This window comes from Dendrobates tinctorius, unplaced genomic scaffold, assembly GCF_039654945.1.
Source record: "Dendrobates tinctorius isolate UK_male_01 unplaced genomic scaffold, ASM3965494v1 ptg000011l, whole genome shotgun sequence".
Lineage (NCBI taxonomy): Eukaryota > Metazoa > Chordata > Amphibia > Anura > Dendrobatidae > Dendrobates > Dendrobates tinctorius.
This window is the reverse complement of record NW_027361679.1, coordinates 105390842-105418660: the sequence shown is the minus strand read 5'-3', so window position 1 is coordinate 105418660 and position 27819 is coordinate 105390842. Positions and strand designations below refer to the sequence as shown.

The 27819-nt window shown below is 45.1% G+C and overlaps 1 protein-coding gene across 1 annotated transcript in view; it reads right to left on the bottom strand.

Moving 5' to 3' along the window:
- Nucleotides 1–8719: 8719 nt before the first annotated feature.
- The window catches only part of LOC141049408 (disintegrin and metalloproteinase domain-containing protein 10-like), a 245653-nt gene continuing 226553 nt past the window's right edge, over nucleotides 8720–27819 (bottom strand). Inside the window, exons 15-16 of the mRNA XM_073545856.1 lie at nucleotides 9578–9674; nucleotides 8720–8887 (exon numbers count right to left, since the gene is read on the bottom strand). Of these exons, the coding sequence (XP_073401957.1) occupies nucleotides 8757–8887; nucleotides 9578–9674 (228 nt within the window). The 3' untranslated portion in view covers nucleotides 8720–8756. The remainder of the gene's footprint in view (nucleotides 8888–9577; nucleotides 9675–27819) is intronic.

Here is a 27819-nt window from a genome sequence, read left to right as displayed (position 1 = left end):
TATTTTGTGACCTGTAAATTCACCTCCATTATCACTTCTGATGACAATTGGCTTCCTTTGAAATTTGATACTCGACCTTGTTACATAGTCTACAAGTTTATCAAAAGCTTCACTTTTGTTCTTAATTAAGTATGTGACTGTGTATCTTGAGTAGTCATCTATGAAAGTCACCATGTATCTATTTCCTCCTGATGTAGTCACTTTCATGGGTCCACATACGTCAGTATGTAACAAATCAAGTGGTCTTTTGCTTTTCATCTCACTTTCTTTTGGAATAGATATTCTTGTGGCTTTAGATTTTATACAACATTTACATCTTACGGTAATTGAGCAATCTGATATCTTTAGATCTTTTGTCAATTCTTTTCTTTGTAGTACCCCTATACTGTCAGGGTGTCTGTGTCCTAGACGTCTATGCCACACGTGAATACAGTTCTTGTGATCATGTGTACATCCCTTCATCTGTTCCTTTGGTGTGTCAAGATGATTTAATTGTTCATCTGCCTTGACATTGGTTATCACCTTGTTTCCTGCTAGAATTGCACATTCATTGTCTTTGAATTTTACAGTGAGTCCTTTGGCTGTTAAACACTTCACAGATAACAATCCGCCTTCTAATTTTGGAACATGCAACACATCCTGTACAACAAACAAAGAGCACAGAATGACAAATGTGCAAAAATACCTTGCAGTAAGACATATGACAAATACCCTGTATTTGTTATTACCTTTTATCAGCACTTGTTGACTACTGTCATATGTCTTACTGCAAGGTATTTTTGCACATTTGTCATTCTGTGCTCTTTGTTTGTGTTTCAGTCAGGGTGGTGTGAACATTGTCCAACAGACTTGTTCACATATGTGCATGTCACATGTGTGTTTTTAATCCAGCTTTTTTACATCCTGTACAAGTATCTTTGAATCTTGTCCGAACTTGTTTGAACAGTTTAGCACACCTTGTCCTACACCTTCTGCGGTTATTTTGCTTCCATCTGCAAGATAAATGGCTTCTTTCTTATCTAAATCAAGTTCAGTGAAGAAATTCTTGTCACTTGTCATATGACTCGTTGCTCCTGAATCAATAAACCAACCAAGTGATGATTTCTTGTCTGTTACTTTAAATTTGCCATTCCAATTATTCTCACATGAATCGGAAATTGTGTTTTTCACTTTCTGTGTATGCTCTTTATGTTGTAATTTTTGTTGTTCTGCTTTTCATATGGTACAGTCTTTCTTTAAGTGACCTTTTTTCTTACATCTGAGACTTTCTCTTGTCTCTGAAAATATGTGCTTCTGCTTGTCATCATTTGCACTCAATCTCATACTTTGTTAATAGAAATAACTTGTAATTTAAACTAGATCTTTCATATAGCTTTTTCAATGTGTCCAACATTCCTTTCACAATTTCTTCATTTCTTATATGTAGAGATGAGCGACTTTGCCTTTTTTAGGGTCGAGTTGGGTTTCATGAAACCCGACTTTCTCAAAAGTCGAGTCGAGCGAAATTGGCTGACTATTGTGAAAAGTCGAAGGTCCGACTGAAATACGAAACCCAATGCAAGTCAATGGGGAAGCAAAGTCGTCAGAGAGTGGAGGACAGTAAACACACCTACATGCCGGACCGCTTTTTTGAAGTACGTGAAAACTCTCTCTCCCCTGACGCTGCACATGTCATCTCATTGCCCACAGTGTACGTCCTTGCTCAGTGGCTGAAAAAAGTAATGTGCAAGCATTCTGGGAAATCCGACTTTGGCGCTTATTTTGCCGACCGCATGGCCGACCTCACGCTGTGGTCGGGTTTCGGTCGGCGAAACCCGACTTCACCAAAAGTCAGCGACTTATGAATCTGGCCAACCTGTTTCCCTGTTTTGCTCAACTCTACTCTATGTATTAATTGAGCATCATCCACTAATAAGCTAATGGTGGCTCTAGCTTCTCTTTTCTTTCTATCCCATGTCTGATTATCTTTATCAGGTCTATCTGTAATGATTATTTCCCATAAATCGTCCTTGGATAACAACATCCCTACTTTGAATTTCCATAACTGATAATTTTCACTGTTCAGCTTAGCTACTGTGAGTTTCAGCTTAGTGCTCATTTTTATATAATCTTACTTGTTTTATGAAGATATTCTTCTTTCTTCTTTGAGAGTTCCTGTATATCCTGTGTCTGTGGTGATTCTCTGTAATTATAATTATCTCCAGTGTGTGGCCATCCAGTTCCTGGGTCATAAATTCCTTTGTCCCTCTGTATCTGGATTTTTTCTTTTCAGCCTTCGTTCACTGGTTTTTATCTCCTTCTGTTAATAGAGATTATCTGTTTCTCCGGTGTCTGGATTTATCTCCTGTTTTGGGTGTCTGGGTTCTGGGTCCATAACCTGTAGCAGAGTGTATCTTTTGAGAATCCACTGGTACACAGGAGAACTTCACTGAGCAAGTTATCTTGAGTAAACAGCATTTACTTCTTATGGGTAAAGCATTCAGAAGCACACAGCTGTGCTGCTGGTATAATACAGTCAAAAGTGAAAGTAAAACTAGCTACAACAAGAGAGCTTCCCTCCCCACAATACAACAAACATTTAACTTCACACTATCGCCATCTGCTGTCAGGCTAGTGTAAAGTCCTCCTTTACATAAACAATAATTCCATTTCTGTTGCATATGCCAACACCCTCTTGATGTATGCAATGAAGTATGCCACATACAATGCCGGCCTGCTACTGATATCTATAATGTATACCCACATACAGTGACTGCATGCCTTGCACTGATAAGTATATTCGCACATACACTCCCTGCCAACCTAGCACTGCAATCTATATGCCCAGTAATTAGTCCTTAGAAGGACTGTTGATTTAGCTGGATTTATGTATTCTATTATGGTGTACCCTCACTAACTTAAACCCCCAAATCTGACCCTATCTCGCCAAACATGCAGGGCAGGGACCTGAGCTCCCACTGAATAATCCTGGAAATGCTCAGCGCTTGGTGAGTACCGCGAGTACAGCAATGCTCGGGCGAGTACCGAGCATTACCGAGTATGCTCGCTCATCCCTAGTAGTAACCTGCATACACTGTCATGTCGGTATCAAAATACTGAATAAAATGATACCTTGGTTGATGAAATCCATCTCATAGATGTTCTTTAATCTTTATTTTCAGTTTTCTGTTAATGAGATTCTCATGTCCTAAGGCAGAGTTGGTGTATGTTGTGCTCTGATTAGGTATTCATAATGCAGACTGCTGACAGGTCACTGATCCCTCACTGACCTGCCACCTAGTTTACATAATGAAAATCATCACACACTGAATAAAAAATAAAAAAAGCGCTTCTGCAGGCAGCCGTAGTACCTGCGCTGCAGCATAATTGCATAGTTAATGTGGACTTAAACCCCTTTGCAGATTTACTTGGGTGAGGAAAAAAAAAGTCATTTTGAAAATGGTGCCCAGGGTGCCTGCGCAGTAGCACCTATCAGTTTGTATAGAGATCTGATAGCTGATGTTGCGCAGGCGCCAGTGGCACCATCTTGCTGGAGAAGAAAAAAAATTTCCTCCACCAAGATGGCGCCGCAGGTGGGGGTAGTTGGCCCCGGAAGCTCTGAAGTCACAGTTGGTCTTATCTCGCCGAGTCAGCGGAAGGGTGAGACTCTGTAATTTGCACCATCTTGGGTATTTTGCTGGGACTGTATTATGTGTTATTTGTTTTGTAGTTCAATAACGTATTGCAACACTGTTTTACTCTCAACCTGTGTTGTCTGAGTAGTATTATGACCATGGTAAAACGAGAGCCGGCGTTTGGTGGGATGATCCATGGTCCTTGCAGTTTCAGCTAAAGCACTAGAGCACCCTCTGATCCCAGTGACTCCACAGCCCTTCAAATTATGTTTTAAATGTTGTAGCTGCCTTTATCCAGCCTCAACACTGCAATAGCCTGTGCTTTCAGGGATTTCACACTCGCATTTCATCCACCAATTGTAGGGATTCACGCTCTCAGGTAGGCAGTAGGTAGTGTTCACACAAGAACTGGATTCTTGTATTAAAACAATGTGATGTTTATTTTTCACTGGTTGCACAGTACCAAGCAAAAAAGCAAAACCAGAAACATAAATCCCTAGCCCTGTCCAGGGCTAACTAACTAAGCAACACAGACCCTGGCTACTGAGAAACAGTTGAGTTAGTCCCAGTCTGGTCAAGCAAGACAGCTATTGTCCATAGCAACCACTGATATTTGCAGTTTGAAGAACATGGCCTTCTCGGAGATAAATTCTGGCTTGTCTCTCTTCTCAGAAAGAAATTCCTACTTGTCTCTTTCTCCAGTTCCAATACAATCCACTCTGGTCAGCTTCCCACAGCTGACTCACTAAGGCAAACATCTAGCCTTGTTGTATGTAGAGTCAGCCAGATGCAAATAATCAGAGCCCATAAGGCTAGGATTTAACCCCAGTCCACCAGACTTTAACCCCAGTCCACCAGACTTTGTTACAATATATACTGTATATGTAGAGTCGGTGGTGGGGTGCCGAGCTGGGGGGGTGGTCCTACTTTTATACCGCGCAGAGATGACAACAGAGACACGATGGAGGCAGATTCTGGGTGCAACAGGTCCAAGTTTATTTCTTCACTTGCCGTCCGACTGACGGCACACCTCGCGGCCCTCCGTTTCCAGAGCCGCTTCTCACACCGTACACTGGAGACGTGTCTGCACACACCGTCCCCTCCTTTACTGTCGACGCTCCTGACAGTTCCGTCACTGTGGCCGCCTTAGGCCCATTAACCAACAGCGCTTCTACTGCTCAGTCGTCGTGTCACATACGGTGTCTTACACCCAGTACCTCGTCTCAACTGCGGTCCTTTCCTGTCAGGACCACTCCCCTGACGTCCTCTCTCCTCAGTCCCCCTGGTCTGGATTCTCCTCAGAGTGCACAGACTGTCGTAGTCCTCCTGTCACTTGAGCTCCCCCTGGGGACTGGAACCTTCTGGAACCCTCCCTCAGAATTTATAACTCTCCCGGTTCCTTGAAACTGTCACTCTAACTGTCACCACGCCCCCCATGACCAACGGTTTCTAAAGCCCTAAGCTGCTGTAAAGTCCTTTGCTCACACTCCTCCCTGCCATCTAATGGTCATCCCAAGGTACTGCACGTCCACTACACTTTCCTAGTTGTTTCCCCACTGTAATCACTGACTCCTACCTACACTGTGCAAACCTATCTTTCTTCACTCTGACTAGTCCGTCCGTCCGTCAGGTCACCTTCCCTACACTCCCCCTTCCTTTGTCCATTGTTGTCCTCGACAATCGTCATCCCTGCCTTCGTCGTTCTGAATCTACACCTACATTCTGTTGTCGGACCAGAAGTTGAGCCAAACCCAATATCTGCGGGGGCCGAACCATACTGGGAGCACTATGCTCTGAGCAGCCTACTGCTACTCACCAGCGCGCACGCCACATGACAACGTCTTTCAAATTGGGCAAGGTACACCCGTATTCTCTCTACGGCGTGTATCTTTCCCCTACTCTCCCCTACTGTTACCTTTCACTATCCGGTACGCCATGATCGAGGCCACTCACCTACCAGATCATTGCCGACGCCCGCCTTTCCTTCTTCAGGGGTGTCCGTGGTGTTGGGGACCTGACCTAGGACGGCTGTCTTTCTCACGTCTTCCAACTCATTTTCCTTCTTTCAATTACATGCCATGGTCGGCGTCCCGGTCTCCCAGACCTCAACTCTTAGATCCCTACCGGATCTCACACTTTCCTTTGGTCCCGCAGACCTTCCCTTACCCGGACCTGTTGCATTTTACTTTGGCATATTATACAATAAACAACTTTATAATAGCACAAGTACCCATTTTTATATTATTTTTTTTTTTCATTTTCTTTTGCTTTAAAACTCAACGTTCAACAATAAACATCGCCAGTACTCCTTTTCCCTCCCCCTTCCTTGGACATGAACACTCCCTCTTGTCTTCGTATCCCCGTTCTGTCAAGTTTCCAAATCAGTAAAATAACATCCTGTAAGAGGAACATTCTAAAAAAAAACAGCTTAATCACATAAAACATTTTTTTTTTTAAAACTAGAACTGTTCTTTCAGACTCTGACAGTCCAGGCCATCTCCTGATGGCCGGTAGCAAGGGGCCCACAGCCGTGGAACTCCTGGGGTGAAGGGAGTGTCCAATACAGTCCTCTTTACGGGGGTTCGCGTTCCTCGGGTACCGCCAGTACCGCCACCGCATAATACCCGCGGGGGCAGTATTCTTTATAATAAGAGACAAAGTCCCCTATTTCCAGGGCACGGCCGTGGCGTATGGAGGCTACGTTCACGTATACCTTCTGACCAGTCTGATCACATATGAAGCCATACCCCCGGGCCACATTGGTGTACACCAGCCGCCCCCGGGATCTTTCCACCGCCATGCCAGCCTCCCCTTTTGAATGAAGCAGGCTCCATACCTCCTGCTCTCGAACCTTCTTTTGTTTTACCACCTCCGCAACCCAAACGGAGGGTACCGCGCCAGTCCCAGAGTCCGGTGGGCGGGACCTTGCCGAGAAGGGGCGCGGGGCAGAGGCGGTCGATGATATCTGTGGCCCAGCAGCCGCTGGGGCCGGGTAGCAAATTGGGACAACCGGGTCCTTGGAGGCTGGAATCACAAGGCCCACTAAGTCGGCCGCAGTCGACTTCAGCAGCGGCATAACCGCGGCCTCAGGACAGGCCGCATCCACTACTTCCATTGGAGCCGGAGTAACGGTCGGTTCCAACGATGCAGCTGCTATCAGCAGGGGGAACGCAGCAGCGTCTTCTTTGGATGACTTCCGCACTGGCGGCTCCAGGCGGGGTACCCCAGGGACTTGAGCAGGGGCCTCGCACAACTCTGCATACACCACTGGGCCCGATGTACCCAGGCCTTCCAGGGCGCAGGGGGCAGCGTGCTGCGGCGGAATGATGAGGGACACTGGCGGAGGCACTGGTGGTGCCGGGGGTACTCTCACCTTCCCCGGCGCTGCGGCCTCCATCACATCAATACGTGGCTTCACCCGCAGCCTCCGTCCCTCGCTCCACTGTCCCGCGGGTTTTCCCCCTAAACTCGGGGGCTCCGCTGAGAAGTCCTCTGCTGGTATTGGTGGCGGCCGTTTTCGCTGACTCCGCTCAGGCTCCGCTCCCCAGCTCAGCATCCCGCTGCTCTCCCGTGGCTCTAAGGGCGACTTCTGGCACAGCTCCATCCCCTGCCGCCACTGCCACTCTAGGCGGCCGATGCCCCGACACCTGCAGAGTCTCATACCGTCCGTTGGGCAGCACTCGAATGGCATCAGACAGCCGCAGCCAAGTTTTTCTTCTGTGCCACTCCCTCTGTGAGGTGAGGTGTCGGCAGGCCTCTCCACCATCCTGTCAGGGTCCAATATATGGAAGCGTCGATTTCCAGGCACATACTGCTTCCTTTTGGGGTACGTTGGAGGGGGTCCCAGTCCATTCAACACGACTGCAAACACCCGGACCTCTCCTCTGCGCTGAAGCAACACCGCCATACTGCACAGTACCTGGTACCGCCCCGGATCCTCTGCTCGCCACACAGATCCGCCACAGCGCTTCCCATTTGTATTCCACAGGTAGGTCATTTGTAATCCACAGGTAATTGTAATCCAAACAGAGTAGTCCAAGTCCTTTTCCATTCTTTGAGGCAGGTCTGCCGCAGAAGATGGGGTATTAGCGGCGGCGATCCTGCCGACTATGCCAAATGTAGAGTCGGTGGTGGGGTGCCGAGCTGGGGGGGTGGTCCTACTTTTATACCGCGCAGAGATGACAACAGAGACACGATGGAGGCAGATTCTGGGTGCAACAGGTCCAAGTTTATTTCTTCACTTGCCGTCCGACTGACGGCACACCTCGCGGCCCTCCGTTTCCAGAGCCGCTTCTCACACCGTACACTGGAGACGTGTCTGCACACACCGTCCCCTCCTTTACTGTCGACGCTCCTGACAGTTCCGTCACTGTGGCCGCCTTAGGCCCATTAACCAACAGCGCTTCTACTGCTCAGTCGTCGTGTCACATACGGTGTCTTACACCCAGTACCTCGTCTCAACTGCGGTCCTTTCCTGTCAGGACCACCCCCCTGACGTCCTCTCTCCTCAGTCCCCCTGGTCTGGATTCTCCTCAGAGTGCACAGACTGTCGTAGTCCTCCTGTCACTTGAGCTCCCCCTGGGGACTGGAACCTTCTGGAACCCTCCCTCAGTATTTATAACTTCCCCGGTTCCTTGAAACTGTCACTAACTGTCACCACGCCCCCCATGACCAACGGTTTCTAAAGCCCTAAGCTGCTGTAAAGTCCTTTGCTCACACTCCTCCCTGCCATCTAATGGTCATCCCAAGGTACTGCACGTCCACTACACTTTCCTAGTTGTTTCCCCACTGTAATCACTGACTCCTACCTACACTGTGCAAACCTATCTTTCTTCACTCTGACTAGTCCGTCCGTCCGTCAGGTCACCTTCCCTACATATATACAGTAGTTTTCAGCTTTATAACACGTACATTTTTTTTTCAGTCTAATACGATATCCCATCTTAGTATATATACAAAGACTGTCAGTCTGTTAGTTTGTCGTTCGGCTCATGGCATCTTTTGAGCGGCTTTTTACATCAATTACCGAATAAAATTATTATGGAGAAATGGTCTTATTGCATCTTATTTAAAAGACAGAAATACTGTATACCAAATGGCTCAGCTGACTTTCTTTAACTTTTACTTTGACATTAGAGATTTTTAGATTCTTGTCTCTGATTGCTCATAAATGGAAGCCATATATAATTCTTCTTTCTGGTCACAAATACGTCCTCGATAGTCAGTACTGGATCTTCTAGCATTAGCTCTAGTAGTTGGCTTTGTTGTTTTTTCTACGAGAAAAAAAAAACAGATTTACCATTTTATAAGTTTAAAAAAAAGCTTTTTTTTTAATAAATATTATAAGGGATTCTTAGATGCATGTAAACCAAGCTTAATCATATGAAAAGGTATGTGAGTTTCTTGCTTTCATTCTAAAACTAACTAGTGAAAGTCAAGTAATGGTGCCACTGATATGATAGGTATGTAAATAAAAACCTTTATTAGTCACTGACAAAAAAAAATGAAAATGGTGAGGAGTTGAAATATTTAATGTCCACTATTATTAGTTTGGATTAAATTGTTAAACTTTACTAATCTGATGTTATTTTCTGGTCAGGCAGGGCTCTGGACAGTATATGTCTTCTTTCCCTTCTGGTAGCTGAAAATATAATCCTAATGCTATATTGTCATACAACTGGGAGAAACTGAAAAGTAGGGCTGACCACCTGAACATAGGATTGCTATGCAGAGAACTGACTGTAAGGAGATTAATGGAGTATGCAAATCTACACACTCTGAACACCAGGTGGAGTCATTCTATGAAAGCCTTTATGTCATATATAAGTCTGAAGAAATATTCTGTGAGAGCCTTGTTCTCAGATTTAGGGCGAGTCCTAATGATGAGCAGGGTATTAGCTATCTTGAATATAGGTGAAACCTTGCATCTATGGCACAATCCTTTTAAGATTTCTCATTGTTACCTTTACTGGAGTCCAGAGTCCGGCCAAATATAAATATCGTCCCAGCCATCATGGCTCCAAGTGTTAATATAATGAGAAGAATCGCCCACCATCGAGTCTATATAATATAGAAAAGAACACTACATATATAAGCCAATTTAGCGAAAACTTTATACACAAACTATTTTGGACACATTGTTTTGTTTTGTAACAAGTAAAAAACAATATTCTGACAACATATATCCAGTAAACTTTGTTTCCAGGAGATCCACCTTTTGTCAGTATAGGGACGTAACTATTCAAAGCCTTGCAACAAAAACTTAATAGATCTTTCTCTATTTCAAATTCAGCAAAATGGCCACAACTAGAGTTGAGCGAAACGAGTCGAAAAAATTCAAAAGTCGCCGACTTTTAGCAAAGTCGGGTTTCATGAAACGAAACCCGGTCCTAGGATGAGGTCGGCCACGAGGTCGGCGACTTACGCGCCAAAGTCGCATTTCAAAAGTTTGTTTTGCGCTCTTTTTCAGCCAATCAGGATCCACAGACACTGTGGGCAACGTGATGACATAGGCACGGGTCACCACCATCTTTCAGAAGGGCATGCAAGTAATTGGCTTGCTTTGGTGGACGTCACAGGGGGTATAAAAGGGCGTGCACGCCGACCGCCATCTTACTTCTGCCGATCTTAGTATAGGGAGAGGTTGCTGCTGATTCTGTAGGGAGAGCGTTAGGCAGGGAAGAAGACAAAAAATCTGCTTCTGCTGCTAGCGATTTGGCCTGCACAACACACCAGTCACTGTGTGTGCAATGCAAGGGGAGGCTATATAGTGGTGTATCAGTGGTGTTGGTTGTTGGGCTGCCTTCTAAGGCTTCCTGACATTCCTGCATTGCTGTTTACCCACTGCTCCGCAAACTGCTTTTTTAAAAGCAATCCCAATTTTTTTTTTTTGTCCTGCTGAGAAGACAAAAAAACTGCTTCTGCTGCTAGCAATTTGGCCTGCACAACACACCAGTCACTGTGTGTGCAGTGCAAGGGGAGGCTATATAGTGGTGTATCAGTGGTGTTGGTTGTTGGGCTGCCTTCTAAGGCTTCCTGACATTCCTGCATTGCTGTTTACCCACTGCTCCGCAAACTGCTTTTTTAAAAGCAATCCAATCTCCCTTATCCTCTAGTCACTTTTGTCACAGCTGTGCCATCGAGCCTGTCACATAGCGCTCAGATATTCATTGGGCCTCACACAATCCAAAAGTGTCCAGTGTCCAAAAGTGTGTGCAGAGATTCAAAATCTCCCTTATCCTCTAGTCACTTTGGTCACAGCTGTGCCATCGAGCCTGTCACATAGCGCTCAGATATCAGTGGGCCTCACACAATCCAAAAGTGTCCATCCAGTGTCCAAAAGTGTGTGCAGAGATTCAAAATCTCCCTTATCCTCTAGTCACTTTGGTCACAGCTGTGCCATCGAGCCTGTCACATAGCGCTCAGATATCAGTGGGCCTCACACAATCCAAAAGTGTCCATCCAGTGTCCAAAAGTGTGTGCAGAGATTCAAAATCTCCCTTATCCTCTAGTCACTTTGGTCACAGCTGTGCCATCGAGACTGTCACATAGCGCTCAGATATCAGTGGGCCTCACACAATCCAAAAGTGTCCATCCAGTGTCCAAAAGTGTGTGCAGAGATTCAAAATCTCCCTTATCCTCTAGTCACTTTGGTCACAGCTGTGCCATCGAGCCTGTCACATAGCGCTCAGATATCAGTGGGCCTCACACAATCCAAAAGTGTCCAGTGTCCAAAAGTGTGTGCAGAGATTCAAAATCTCCCTTATCCTCTAGTCACTTTGGTCACAGCTGTGCCATCGAGCCTGTCACATAGTGCTCAGATATCAGTGGGCCTCACACAATCCAAAAGTGTCCATCCAGTGTCCAAAAGTGTGTGCAGAGATTCAAAATCTTCCTTATCCTCTAGTCACTTTGGTCACAGCTGTGCCATCGAGCCTGTCACATAGCGCTCAGATATCAGTGGGCCTCACACAATCCAAAAGTGTCCATCCAGTGTCCAAAAGTGTGTGCAGAGATTCAAAATCTCCCTTATCCTCTAGTCACTTTGGTCACAGCTGTGCCATCGAGCCTGTCACATAGCGCTCAGATATCAGTGGGCCTCACACAATCCAAAAGTGTCCATCCAGTGTCCAAAAATGTGTGCAGAGATTCAAAATCTCCCTTATCCTCTAGTCACTTTGGTCACAGCTGTGCCATCGAGCCTGTCACATAGCGCTCAGATATCAGTGGGCCTCACACAATCCAAAAGTGTCCAGTGTCCACAAGTGTCTGCAGAAATTCAAAATCTCCCCTGTCCTATAGACACCTTGTACCTTGTTTTACATTACTATATAGTTTGTTGGATTTTGTCTACATTTCTACCAAAAATGAGGAAGGCTGGTGGAAGAGGCCGTGGAATTGGGCGGTGGTTGGCAGCTGGTAATGATGGTGTTGGTGGTGGATCTGATGGTAGTGGCAAGAGCAAAATAGGACCGAATGCAGGAGGTGCTGACCCTGCGTCATCGTCTGGCTACATAAGGCCTCGAACCCTTAGTTTTCTAGGAGTTGGCAAACCGCTTTTAAATCCAGAGCATCAGGAAAAAGTTTTGTCTTACATTGCTGACTCAGCCTCCAGCTCTATCGCCTCCTCTTCTTCAGTTGTAAAAAGTAAAAGCACTGAGTCGTCATTGGAGGCTCATGTTCATGAACCACACCTTTCCTTGTGTCCTTCACCCCAACCAAGATTGAAGGATGACGCAGGCCATACTACTGATTACTCCATGGAGCTGTTTTCACATACCATGCCTGGATTATCAAGTGAAATGGTGAATTACCCAGGCCAAGATGAATCTGACATGGAGTGCACTGATGCACAGCCGCTGATGGATGATTCTGCTGGTACATTCACTCAGAGCACTACATTGTCCTCGCAGTGTACAGAGCCAGATTCTGACCCTGATGAGACTCAGGTGCCAATAGCTCAGATGAGGAGCATCCACAGCAGACATCGACATCGCAACAGCTGTTATCTGGCAGGCCCGGAGCACTCCAAAGACAGGTTCCAAACATCAAAAGAGTTGCTGGACAGCTTGTCCAGAGGGTCAAAAGATCACAGCGTGCTAGGCCGCAAAATGTCTGCCAAAGTAGGAAGAGTGCAGTGTGGCACTTTTTTGACCAAAATCCTCATGATCAGGCCAAGGTTATCTGTAAGAAGTGCGCAAAGACCTTTAGCCGAGGGAAAAATCTGAAAAATTTGAATACCAGTTGCATGCTTAGACATTTAACCAGCATGCACTTGCAAGCGTGGACACAACACCAAACCTCAAGTGCCACATGTGCAACTGATCACAACGAAGGTAGTCAGCAACGCTACATTGTTTCCCCCACTGTAAGCCCACCGGTTAGCACAGCAGCAAATGTTGAGGTGTCGTTGCAAGACCACAGCAGTCAGGGAATCCCACTGTTATATCAACGAAAGACTGATTCTAGGCCATCAGAAAGAACACCAACTCCATCACCATCATCAACCCTCTCTCAGTCCGCCCTGTCCACCGCTGCTTCCACCATATGCAGCTCTCAAGTCCAGCTCACCCTCCCAGACACTATGAGTAGGTCAAGAAAGTACTCAGTCTCTCATCCGCGTACACTGGGTTTGAACGCCCACATTGCCAAACTAATCTCGTTTGAGATGATGCCCTTTCGGTTGGTGGAAAGCACAGCTTTCCGCGAACTCATGGCCTATGCAGTACCACGTTATGACCTACCCAGTCGCCACTTCTTCTCTCGCAAAGCCATCCCAGCCCTCCACCATCATGTGAAAGACCGCATTGTCCATGCACTCAAGCAGTCAGTGAGCGGAAAGGTGCACCTCACAACTGATGCATGGTCCAGTCGGCATGGCCAGGGCCGTTACGTGTCCATCACTGCGCACTGGGTTAATGTGGTGGATGCAGGGTCCACAGGGGACAGCGGTGGTGGGACAGTGCTGCCTAGCCCACGGTATAGGAAACAGTTGGCTGTAGGCGTTCCACCCTCCTCCTCCTCCTCCTCCTCCTCCAGAAACGAAAGCTCGTCCACAGAGCGCAGTCGTACGAGCACTCCATCTGCAGCTGCCACTGTTGCACACGATGTGTCCCCCTATCGAGCAGCTAGTGGAAAGCGTCAGCAGGCTGTGTTGCAGATGATGTGTTTGGGCGACAGACACACCGCCGAGGTGCTGGCCGAGTACTTGAAGCGACAAACTGAGTCATGGCTGGGCAGTGTACATCTTGAGGCAGGCAAGGTAGTTAGTGATAACGGCCGTAATTTTGTGGCAGCCATAGCCCTTTCAAAACTCAGCCACATACCTTGCTTGGCTCACACCTTGAACCTGGTGGTGCAGTGCTTCCTCAAAAATTATCCGGAGTTAACAGCCCTGCTCCAGAAGGTGCGAAGACTGTGCGCGCACATCCGCCGGTCGCCTGTACACTCCGTTCGTATGCAGAAGCTGCAGCGATTGCTCCACCTTCCCAACCACCGCCTCATTATCGACATTGCAACAAGGTGGAACTCCACCCTGCACATGGTGGAGCGGCTGTGCGAGCAGAGGCAGGCCATAATGCATTTGTGGGAGAATACACGGCCAGGCACTTTGAGAGCAGACATGGAGTTGACAGGTGTGCAGTGGTCGAAGCTGAAAGACCTCTGTAAAGTCCTTCAGTGTTTTGAGGAATGCACATGGCTGGTAAGCGCAGACGACGCCATCCTAAGCATGAGCATCCCACTTATGCGTCTGCTCATGCAAACTTTGACGCACCTTAAGGAGCAGGCGTCTGCAGCCAATGTTGATGAGGAGGAAGAGGAGGAGGGAATCCTTGATGACATTCAGCCATTGTCTGCTCAGGGACCTCTCCTGGACGAGGTGGAGGAAGAAGAGGAGGAGGATGATGATGGGGATGATTACTTAGGGGAGGAGGATGCATCTCGTGGGGCAAGTGAAAATGTTGGCGTGGCAAGGTCTGGTACAGGGTTTGTGCATGACTGGAGGGATGTGGATTTGCCAGAAAGTGCTCCTCCACCCAGCACTTGCAGTGCATCATTGACACCGGGAACATTGGCCCACATGTCAGATTATGCCTTGCGGATACTAAAAAGGGACCCCCGCATTGCCAAAATGATGAACGATGACGACTACTGGTTGGCCAGCATCCTGGATCCACGCTATAAAGGCAAATTACAAAACATCATGCCACAGGAGAACCTTGACCTAACATTGGCTAATAAACAAGCAACTCTGGTAAATCGGTTGCTTGAGGCATTCCCAGCACACAGCAGCGGTGATGGTTCTCACACGAGCCGTACGGGCCGGGGGCAGCTTGGCAGAGGTGTTCGTGGTGCACACAGCAGAAGTGGCGTTGGAGACAGGGGTTTCATGACAATGTTGTGGACTGATTTTTCAAATACCGCTCACACAATTGGTAATACTGCATCGATGGAAAGTGACAGGAGACAGCAGTTGTCAACTATGGTTACAAACTACTTTTCCTCCCATATCGATGTTCTCCCACACAGGTCATTCCCCTTTGACTATTGGGCCGCTAAACTGGACACCTGGCCTGAATTGGCCCAATATGCCTTACAGGAGCTCGCTTGCCCAGCTGCAAGTGTGCTATCGGAAAGAGTCTTCAGTGCAGCTGGATCAATCCTGACAGAAAAAAGGACCCGTCTGTCAACCCAAAATGTGGATGATCTAACTTTCATTAAAATGAAGCACGCATGGGTTTCCAAGGATTTTGTCCCACCTTCCCCTGATGACACATAGGGTGACAGAAAAATGGCTTGCTTTGGTCCACCTCTTCCTGGTACTTCACCTATTTCGCCTTTTGCATCAGCTGAATGTCCAACATCAACATATGCCACTTTCTAAAACTCCCTAACTGTGCTGCCTCCCCACCATGGCCGGGGTCACCACCTAGCGCACGACACCGTGCGAGTGCCGTTGCCCTGGACAGGTGGGTAGGCTGACTCTTGGGCGCTGGCACTGGCACAGGGTCCCTCATAGTGCAATCAAGTGTCTCTGACGGTGGTGGTGCACACCCGCCGTCAGACACACCGCTGTACTATGAGGGGCCCAGTGCCAGTACCAACGCCCACGAGTGGTCCCCCCTTGCTTGGGCAGGGCCCCAGCATTTGCAATCTTTACCTCTCACTGGGCCTAACACCGTCTGAGCCTGCCTCCTGAGACATATATTTTGAATGTGTACGCTATCCATACATGTTATCTGGGGATACGGTACCCTTTCTAACCTTTGTGCAATCACGTGCAATCCATACTGGGCCTAACACCGTCTGAGCCTGCCTCCTGAGACATATATTTTGAATGTGTACGCTATCCATACATGTTATCCGGGGATACGGTACCCTTTCTAACCTTTGGGCAATCACGTGCAATCCATACTGGGCCTAACACCATCTGAGCCTGCCTCCTGAGACATATATTTTGAATGTGTACGCTATCCATACATGTTATCTGGGGATACGGTACCCTTTCTAACCTTTGTGCAATCACGTGCAATCCATACTGGGCCTAACACCGTCTGAGCCTGCCTCCTGAGACATATATTTTGAATGTGTACGCTATCCATACATGTTATCCGGGGATACGGTACCCTTTCTAACCTTTGTGCAATCACGTGCAATCCATACTGGGCCTAACACCGTCTGAGCCTGCCTCCTGAGACATATATTTTGAATGTGTATGCTATCCATACATGTTATCCGGGGATACGGTACCCTTTCTAACCTTTGTGCAATCACGTGCAATCCATACTGGGCCTAACACCGTCTGAGCCTGCCTCCTGAGACATATATTTTGAATGTGTACGCTATCCATACATGTTATCTGGGGATACGGTACCCTTTCTAACCTTTGTGCAATCACGTGCAATCCATACTGGGCCTAACACCGTCTGAGCCTGCCTCCTGAGACATATATTTTGAATGTGTACGCTATCCATACATGTTATCCGGGGATACGGTACCCTTTCTAACCTTTGTGCAATCACGTGCAATCCATACTGGGCCTAACACCGTCTGAGCCTGCCTCCTGAGACATATATTTTGAATGTGTACGCTATCCATACATGTTATCTGGGGATACGGTACCCTTTCTAACCTTTGTGCAATCACGTGCAATCCATACTGGGCCTAACACCGTCTGAGAATGATAGATGGGGCCCACCATACACTGGAACATTCCAAAGGTGGACATCAGACACTGGAGCAGCATTTACAGGGCCCATTATACACTAGAGCATTAGAAATGGGGCCCATTATGTTTGGAGCATTATTTGGGCCCATAAGACAGTAGAGCTTCATCCATGGGGACCAACATATACTGTAGCATTATGTGGAGCTCATCATATACTGTTTCAAACATTATATGGGACCAATGATTCTGTATGGAGAAATAGATGGGCCTCGTCATGAGATGTAAAAAGTGAGGTATTTTTCATTGTACTATACCGCTTTTTCTCTGCCGTATCGGAGCATGATGAGTTGTGGTATGTGTTAAAGGGGCGCTCTTTCGCCCAGGGCACATGAAAACCTGGAGCCAGCCCTCCCCCCACACAGTCTGTAGCCAAATAACCCCCATTTTTCAGTGTGTAACTTGTATTATGAAGTTAATTAAGGTTGACAAGCTTAAGTAAGAAGAATTGATGCTTTTGGCATTCAAATGTGCACTGTTGGTGTGTTTCCCGTCCTACTCTCACTGCCGACTTTTATTCCCCATTGACTTACATTGGGTTTCGTGTTTCGGGACGACCCCGACTTTTCCCTATAATCGGACGATCTTGCTCGACCCGACTTTTGGAAAAGTCGGGTTTCACGAAAAGAAACGCGACCCTAAAAAACCAAAAGTCGCTCAACTCTAGCCACAACTATTGGTCAATTTTGAGAAAAACAGGTATCTTTCAATAACTGCTCTCAAAAAATTGAGATGCCCATTCATAAATAAGGTATGGTCTGAGAATAACTCTCAATTCAGAAAATACTTCTTTAAGGGCTGTCACTCTAAATAGACATGGGTATACATTTAACAAAATTGTCTAAAAGAAAAAACAATCATAAAGTGAAAGCTTTGCTTTTTGAAAAGGCCTTAACCCCTTCACCTGCCAAGCCAGTTTTCACCTTCATGATCAAGCCAAATTTTTCAATTTTGAACAGTGTCAGTTTAGAAGGATATTATTCTGGAACGCTTAAACTTATCCCATTGATTTTGAGATAGTTTTTTCATGACACATTGTATAGCATGACAATGGTGAAAATTTTCTGATTTGACTTGTGTTTATGAAAAGTTGGAAAATTTAACAATTTTCAAATTTAACAATTTTCAAATTTAAATTTTTATGCCCTTAAACCAGAGTTATGTCATACAAAATAGTTAATAAATTTCATTTACCACATATCTACTTAAAAGCAGCACAATTTTCAAAACTTTTTTTTGATAGGAAGTTATTTAGGGACCACATCACATTTTAAGTGACTTTGCATTAGGGCTGGCGGATTGCACTAAATAAAATAATAAATTGCAATTGCAACCTGGGGTCCACCATGCAGAGATGTAATCTGCTGCTAGTGAACAATGACGGAACAAAAACAGCAAGCGCTCAACTAAAACAGACTGTGTTAACTCCACACAGTATGAACAGAACGCAGAGTACATAGCTCTGTTATCTTGACAGAGGGGTAGTGAACTAAGGTTGAATTTGTTCTGTAACTGAACTGTGTTAACAGCACAAATGAATGAAACAGATGCTAAGTCAATCAGATAGTCCCCCATTCCTGATACTAGAGAACCTGAACCTAGCCGCACATAGACAGACACACAAAACAGGCAGATAAAGTGGTAGCGTATACACCCATACACACCAGACATAAATGATACTAGTGCATCAGCATGTGCTGCTTGGTGCCTTTTAAACCCTAGGCTCCAGCCCAAACACTCATGCCCAGCTGGCCATGACATCACCCGCGAGCCAATCCGGAGATGCCACATCATGGACATGCTCAGAAAGGTGATCCAAAGCACAAGGCTGCACCTGTATATCACTGTTTACCACAGACTTGGCTAAAGAGCCAGCAGTAACCAAACATATACCAGTAGCCTGAACGAGACACTGGGACTGACATCTGTGCTGAGCAGCCATCCCAGTGGCCATTCCAGAATGGGAGACCCTGGGACCTGATAATGCTTGGGATCTATTCCACGCAGCGGGAGAATCCTGGCACCTAACACCTTGAGGGCCCTATGTGACAGAAAATACACTGAAGTGACACAATTCTAAAAACTGAACTCCTCAAGGTGATCAAAATCACATCCAAGAAGTTTATTAAATGTTCAGGTGCTTCAAAGGAGCTAAATCAATGTGGACGGAAAAAAATGAAAATTTGTCTTTTTTTTCCATAAAAATGTTATTTTAGCCCCAAATTTTGCATTTTCACAAATGTAACAGGAAAAAATGCGCCATACAATTTGTTGTGCAATTTCTCCTGTGTATACAAATACCCCATATGTGCTGGAAAACCACTGTTTGGGCACACAGCAGGACTTGGAAGGGACGGAGCAACATTTGAATTTTCAAGATCAAAATTGTCTGGAATGGATAGTGGATGCCATGTCGTGTTAGCAAAGCCCCTGATGTGCCCAAACAATGGAAATCCCCCCACAAGTCACTGCATTTTTGAAACTATAACCCATAAGGAATTTATATAGATGTGTGGTGAGCACCTTGAACCCCCAGGTGCTTCACAGAATATTATAATATTGAGCTGAGAAAATAAAAAAAAATCATATTTTTCCCCACAAAATGTTTTAGTACCAAATTTTGCATTTTCACACAGGTAACAGGAGAAAATGCACTGTACAATTTGTACGTCGATACCCCATATGTGGAGGGAAAATACTTTTTGGGTGCATGCAGGGCTTGGAACAGAAGGAGCGTCATTTAACTTTTGGAATGCAAAATTGTCTGGAATCATTAGCGGAGGCCAGGTTGCACCTCAAGAGCTATTGATATGCCTAAACAGTGAAAACCCATTTTGGAAACTAAACCCCTCAAGGAACTTATCTAGAGGTGTGGTGAATATAAATGGGTGAACCCAGGTAAGGATCAGGTTCTGTACTGATCGGCACGGACCTCAAACAAGGACTTCTCCAGAAAGTCTGTGTTGCTGTTTGAGTTCAGCACCCTAAATATCAGATGTTTTCCACGCTGTTATCTGCATGACAGCACGAGAAACACTTGTGGCTCTGATCGGCTGTAAGATCATTACATGACAGCGTGAGCCAACAGCTGTGACTGGCGGTAAAAAGTTTACTGCCGGTCATTCCTGTCGGCTGTATTGTCAGGTGACATCAAACACAATGTGTCTATTAGATGCACAGCCATTATTAATCCTGTAGTGATATTGCAGCTAAAAACACAGCCAGAATAAAGTCCTTTATTTGAAATAAAAATATACACCATTTTACTTTTTTATTTCAAAATTAAAAACAAAGATATATTCACAATACGCCCATTCCATTGAATTCCTCATACTCTTTACAAAACAGAAAATAATAAACAACAATGATACTCACCTAACGCCCATTACATTGAAGCCCTGGTCTCCTGTAAAAAATTTTAAAAAATTTAAAAAAGCATATTCCTCACCTGTCTGAAGAGAAGATGTCTCACGCCGTAATCCATGTCCATGGTGCCAAGATGCGATTGTCCAGACTGAAAACTATGGGAGAATAAGCTGCCATGAGTGCAGCCTCTGTGTCTAGCGGTGACGTCATCGAGGTTACCACAGATCACTGAGGCTGCATTCTCAGCTTACTTCACTGTGAGCTGGAACGATAAACTGCGGTGACCTCACTGAGCTAATTGAGTTCACCGCAGTTCACCTTAAAAAAAATTCTCACAGTGAACTGTGGCAAACTCACTGAGCTCAGCGCAGCACCATGAGACTTTTTTCATTTTCAGAAGGTAACTGTTTATTCCAGTAGCTTCTAACAGACACATGTTCTGTGCTGTGCTGTTTGGTGGACTTCACGCTCCAGATACTGTAAGCGAGTGCTGCTGAGTGGAGAGAGGGCTGCCTTTCTTTCCGGGGCTGCAAATAAGTGCATAGTTAAACACAATATCATAGTTTAACACAAAAGAACAGTTTGTTATTTTTCTTACCAGCTTTCCAATGGTTTTTATGCTTTTATCTGTATGGCTTAACCCCATTTAATATGTGCTCCATGGACCATAGTACCAGGTGTGCATCTTGTGAGATGTATGCATGCCTTGAACAGCCATTTGAGGGTGAATATATCTGCACTCGATGTCAGCGAATAACATGTTTGTGGTCTAGGTAATGGATCTAAATGTACAGCTTGCAACACTCAGGAGCATTGCAAACCTGGAGAGGAGTTTAGCACTCACTGAGCTTGTGCTGGCTGGGGCCAGTGATATGGAGGAGGGTGGAGGTGGGAAAGATCAGGACAGAGAAGTACTGTATGTAGCTGGGTTAATGTTACAAGAAGTGGTAGGGGGAAAAGTGCCAGGGAGCCCAGTCCTGATTTGGCACAACCTAGTAAATATGCCTGTTTGGCTGACATTATGAATGCAAGCCCAGTACTGTGATCACTAGGGTGACCGCAAAAAATCGATGTCGGAATTTTGTCCGTCTGGACCCCACAAAACGATTCCCCTTTCCAGATATTGAGATAGCCAAAACTTGAGCTCGATCAAACGATGTTAACCCGTGCCGCTCGTCGCTCAAAGTTTGAAAAAATCCAAATTGAGGTATTTTAAGATTTAGGTATTTTGCATAGTCTGTTAGACTATAAAGAATGTGACAACAACATTGCAGAAATAGCCCTGACCAAATTTTCGAACCATTTGTGGTATTTGAATGCAGAGTTGGTGGGATTATCGTTTTTGATCCCACCATTACAGACAATGAAAAGTTGTTAATGGCTAATAAATTGCTCAGTAGCACAGATGAACCATCAGAGCACGCTAGGGTTGTAAATCCAAAAGTTAGGAAAGAAAAATTAAAAGAGGTAGGAAGTAACCGACTTTAACGACCTTCTGACAAAAGATGAAGAACAAAAGCAATATGTCCTGCAAGTTGTAAGCAAATGCCGAGCATTATATTCTGACGTTTCAAAAACTACTTTAACAAAAGCTCTAGAATAGATTAGATAACTATGTAAAATTATCAACTCATGTAGGTTAGCGTGCTCTGATGGTTCATCTGTGCTACTGAGCAATTTATTAGCCATTAACAACTTTTCATTGTCTGTAATGGTGGGATCAAAAAACGATAATCCCACCAACTCTGCATTCAAATACCACAAATGGTTCGAAAATTTGGTCAGGGCTATTTCTGCAATGTTGTTGTCACATTCTTTATAGTCTAACAGACTATGCAAAATACCTAAATCTTAAAATACCTCAATTTGGATTTTTTCAAACTTTGAGCGACGAGCGGCACGGGTTAACGTCGTTTGATCGAGCTCAAATTTTGGCTATCTCAATATCTGGAAAGGGGAATCGCTTTGTGGGGTCCAGACGAACAAGATTCTGACATTTTTTCCCCCCCATATGAGATCCGGTCACCCTAGTGATCACTACAGCAGGGTGTTGGTCCTAGCTACCAGTAAAACAACTGCTATAGGAAGGAGGGAAATAGGAGTGCAGCAAAGAGCAGACAGGTGTTGGTGGTAGGGGATTCTATAATTAGACTGACAGACAGGGTCATCTGCCGAACAGTGTGTTGTCTGCCGGGTGCTCGGGTTCAACTTATTGTGGATCAGATAGGCAGATTGCTGGGTGGGGCTGGGGAAAACCCAGAGGTCATGGTACGCATCGGTAGTTAGCTCCAAGTAGTGGTTAAAATCCCCGCTGTGTTTTCTTAATTTTTGGTTGGGTACTATCATGAACAAATCTTGTTGTCCCTGACCATCTTACTATTATGCGAATTTTGCAATTTACTCTTGCTGTATGGTCAATCGGCTCTTGTCTAGTGGGGAGAGTATTGTTATATTTGTTTCTGACTCCAACAGTTCATGTGTGGTATCTGCATGAGTCACACAATTTTCCTTGCTGCTATACAGTTTTTGCTATAGGGTATTATACCTGAAGACAAGGAGAATTGTTCATTTGACTGTTATTTATACAAGAGTTATCTAGTGCATAACCTGTCAGTCCTATATTTTTGTTAATTAAGTTCTATCCATTCATCCCTTTACTATGCTTATTGTTTTCCCACCTGTAGATTAATAGGGGCTACTAGGGCTAGTCTGGGACAGTCGCCGCGGAGTGGGGGCGCCAAACAATCTTATCTTTTAGGGTGCCAACCTCCACTGTCAGGAAGGGATAGCAGGCTATTGTAGGGATTTGGACAGGTTATTATATTGATAATAATAAACAACCTGGAGAGCTACACAGAGGATATTGAAGCCGCAAATATTCAGACAATACCACCCTATTTGTTCGAAACAGCAATAAAACTGAGAATTATAAATATATACAGTATATTTACGCTAAAAGTAATATCCTAAAGAAATAGTATAGATAGCTTAACTCAAAATAAATCTAAAATGCTGAGAAACGTACTTGTAGCGTAGGTGAAGAAAAAAAAAAAAGATGGAAAGTATACCACAATGCTCACACCTAGACAGAGTTATCTGATAGAACGCACAATGGAGTGCCTTGGTGTTACCTTAGTAAATAAACAATGGTATTGTTCCTCCAAGAATTCCTGTGTGCAGCAAAGTCCTTGGTAAATAAATGATGGTGTTGTTCCTCCAAGAGTTCCTGTGTGCAGCAAAGTCCGGGTTCAGACAAAGGAACTGTTCCACATCCAAGGGAGGATAGCGATTCTCAATTGTTCCCAGGTATAAGTGCAGTACAGTGTCAGGTATCGGACGTTGTCCCGGCCGGTGACAGAGGTCCTGCTTACAGGGTGCTTACCGCCAATGCAGTGCGGTGAAGACGCCATGTAATGGCTTAAGCCGGCAAGGTGCAGCAAACAGCAGGACCTTGCGTGACGTCACGGTCACGTGATAGATCACGTGACCGGCTAAGAAGCGCTAAGAGGACCAAACTTTTATCCTACGCGTTTCGGAATGCGCTGATTCCTTCATCAGGGTGACGTCACACAAGGTCCTGCTGTTCGCTGTACCTTGCCGGCTTAAGCTATTACACGGCGTCTTCACCGCACTGCATTGGCGGTAAGCACTCTGTAAGCATGACGTCTGTCACCGGCCGGGACAACGTCCGATACCTGACACTGTACTGCACTTATACCTGGGAACAATTGAGAATCGCTGTCCTCCCTTGGATGTGGAACAGTTCCTTTGTCTGAACCAGGACTTTGCTGCACACAGGAACTTTTGGAGGAACAACACCATCATTTATTTACCAAGGACTTTGCTGCACACAGGAATTCTTGGAGGAACAATACCATTATTTAGTTACTAAGGTAACACCAAGGCACTCCATTGTGCGTTCTATCAGATAACTCTGATAGGGAAGGGGAAGAGTCTTGAGGAGATCATTTGCATATTCCCAGTGCCTTCTGGGATAAGTGAAGAGTTTCCGCGAGCTCAACGATCACTGGGTTTTGGCCGTTGCAGCTGAAAAGAGGAAATCGGAGAAACCAGGGGAAGAGTCTTGAGGAGATCTTTTGCATATTCCCAGTGCCTTCTGGGATAAGTGAAGAGTCTCCGCGAGCTCAACGATCACTGGGTTTTGGCCGTTGCAGCTGAAAAGAGGAAATCGGAGAAACCAGGGGAAGAGTCTTGAGGAGATCATTTGCATATTCCCAGTGCCTTCTGGGATAAGTGAAGAGTCTCCGCGAGCTCAACGATCACTGGGTTTTGGCCGTTGCAGCTGAAAAGAGGAAATCGGAGAAACCAGGGGAAGAGTCTTGAGGAGATCATTTGCATATTCCCAGTGCCTTCTGGGATAAGTGAAGAGTCTCCGCGAGCTCAACGATCACTGGGTTTTGGCCGTTGCAGCTGAAAAGAGGAAATCGGAGAAACCAGGGGAAGAGTCTTGAGGAGATCATTTGCATATTCCCAGTGCCTTCTGGGATAAGTGAAGAGTCTCCGCGAGCTCAACGATCACTGGGTTTTGGCCGTTGCAGCTGAAAAGAGGAAATCGGAGAAACCGCGCGCCTGTCGGCGCGCGAATTTTGGCTCATCTTTCATCTTTTTAAGAAATCTCAAGATGGAAGAGGCCAGGAGCCATTTGGTGAGCTGCATTTCTTGCTACATGTTCACAGATTTACCAGTGGAAAAGCCAAACTTCACATGCCACAAATGCAAGCTTGTGACCCTGTTGGAGGAAAAGTTGCAAAATCTCGAAGAGAGGTTAGCTACGTTGAAGATCATTAAGGAAGGTGAAGAGTTCTTGGACAGAGCAGAATTATCTCTTCATGTTACAGAAAGAGAAGAAATTCGAAGTGCACCTGAAGAAACAGAGGATTGGAGACATGTGACCCAGAGAAGCAGGAGGATCAGGAGGCAGTCAGCACCCATACTGCTCAGAAATCAGTACCAGGCTCTCACGCAGGAAAACGATGAAGAAATACATCAGGATAAGACTTTGCCAACAAACAGCAACCTTGTACGCCTTCAGAGTCCTCCTGGATGGAGAAAGAAAAATGTTGTGAAGAAGAAACGGAGAGTGGTGGTCATGGGGGATTCCCTGTTGAGAGGAACAGAGGCCGCTATCTGCAGACCGGATATAACTTCAAGAGAAATGTGCTGTCTTCCAGGTGCAAAAATGAAAGATGTGTCTGACAGGATATCAGGACTCTTCAGACCTACAGATGACTACCCATTCCTGCTACTACATGTGGGGACAAATGACACCGCAAGAAACGACCTGGAAACCATCTGCAGAGACTTTGAAGACTTAGGCAAGAAAGTAAAAGAACTGGGAGCGCAGGTGGTCTTCTCTTCCATCCTCCCAGTGGATGGCCATGGAACAAGGAGGTGGAATAAGATTCTGCAGGTCAACAACTGGCTACGTCGATGGTGCCGTCAGCAACGATTTGGATTTCTGGATCACGGAGTGAACTACTTATACGATGGACTACTTGCTAGAGATGGGGTGCACCTTACGAAGACTGGAAAGCAGGTATTTGGAAGTCGCCTTGCTACACTTGTAAGGAGAGCTTTAAACTAGAACAACATGGGAAGGGAAGCAAAAGACCAGAAAAAGCCATACACCTGACAAATGCTACTGAGAACTCTGCTATTAGAAGTGGAAAGGAAGAACAAAGACGAAAGAATCTAATTAAAAAAAATATTGGAGAAAGAGAAACCAATCACAAACTAAAATGTTTCTATACTAATGCACAAAGCATGGGCAACAAACAAGGAGAATTGGAACTACTAACACAGGAAAAGAAATATGATGTCATTGGAATCACTGAAACTTGGTGGGACAATACACATGATTGGAATACAAGACTAGAAGGATACAACTTATTTGCAAGAAACAGACTTGATAAACGAGGAGGGGGTGTCGCATTGTATGTTAGAAATGCGTATATCTGCACAGAGATTGAAGCTTCAGAGACTGGGAGTTCTGTGGAAACTGTTTGGGTAAGAATACAAGGACAGAACAATGGAAAGGACACCATTGTAGGCATTTACTACAGGCCGCCTGTGCAAGCTGAAGATATGGATGAACTCTTTATGCATCAAATGGCCAAGTTCTCCAAAAAATATGACATAGTTGTCATGGGAGATTTCAACTATCCAGACATTTGTTGGGAATCTCTCTCAGGCAAAACTAACAGGTCAAGGAAATTCTTATCCTCTCTTGCTGACAACTTTATCTTCCAAAAGGTAAAGGAGAAAACAAGGGGAACTGCTACCTTGGATCTAATCCTTATAAACAGGGAGGAAATGGTTGAGGAGGTAAAAGTGGCTGGGACCCTAGGAGGTAGCGACCATGCTATTTTAGAATTTTGGATAACTAGAGGCGGAAGACCTGTGAAGACTCAGACGTCAAGGTTAGATTTCAGAAAGGCAGATTTTAAGGGATTCAGAAAGAGAATTGGAGGGATCCAATGGCTGGATATCCTTAAAGACAAAAATGTCCAGGAAGGATGGGAAATCTTGAAAAATGAAATTCTCATAAAGCCCAGTTGTTAACAATTCCGAAAAGAGGGAAGAATAGGAAGCATTTAAGGAAACCAGGATGGATGAACACAGAACTTAAGCACATGCTAAAAAGGAAGCAAAAAATGTTTATAAAATGGAAAGAAGGAGGCATATCTAAAGAAGAATATAATGCTGTCTGCAGAACCTGCAAGGCACAAATCAGATTATCTAAAGCTGAAAATGAATTGAGGCTTGCAAGAGATGTCAAAAGCAATAATAAAGGATTTTGGGGATATGTCAAAAGTAAAAGAAAAGTCAAAGATGCTATAGGATTTTTACAGGATGAAAATGATGAAATGGTAAGACAGGATGTTGAGAAGGCTGAACTTTTAAATTCCTATTTTGCATCTGTTTTCTCTCAGAAAGGAAATGTAACATCAACTGTTATTCACTGTCCTATTAAGGGAATAGAAGAATCCAGGATATCTATAAACAGAAAGATAGTGAGGAAACACTTAGCTAACCTAAATGTATTCAAGTCTCCAGGTCCAGATGAATTACACCCCAGAGTACTGAAGGAGATAGCAGAAGAAATTTTTGAACCCCTCTCCATAATCTTTGAAAATTCTTGGAGAACAGGAGAAGTGCCAGAAGACTGGAGAAGAGCAAATGTTGTTCCTATATTCAAAAAGGGGAAGAAGGTGGACCCAGGCAACTATAGGCCGGTGAGTCTGACTTCTATACCAGGAAAGATCTTTGAACAAATTATTAAACAACATGTATGTCAATACCTGGATAAGAATGAAGTGATTAAACAGAGTCAGCATGGGTTTGTAACTAATAAGTCATGTCAGACTAATTTAATTTCCTTCTATGATGGTATTACTGATTGGGTGGATCAAGGAAATGCTGTAGATATAGTATATCTTGACTTCAGCAAAGCATTTGACAAAGTCTCTCATACAATCCTTATTGAAAAAATGACTAAGTATGGAATGGACAAGGCAACTGTTAGGTGGATTCATAACTGGCTTAGTGATCGGACCCAAAGAGTGGTCGTAAATGGCTGCACATCCAGTTGGA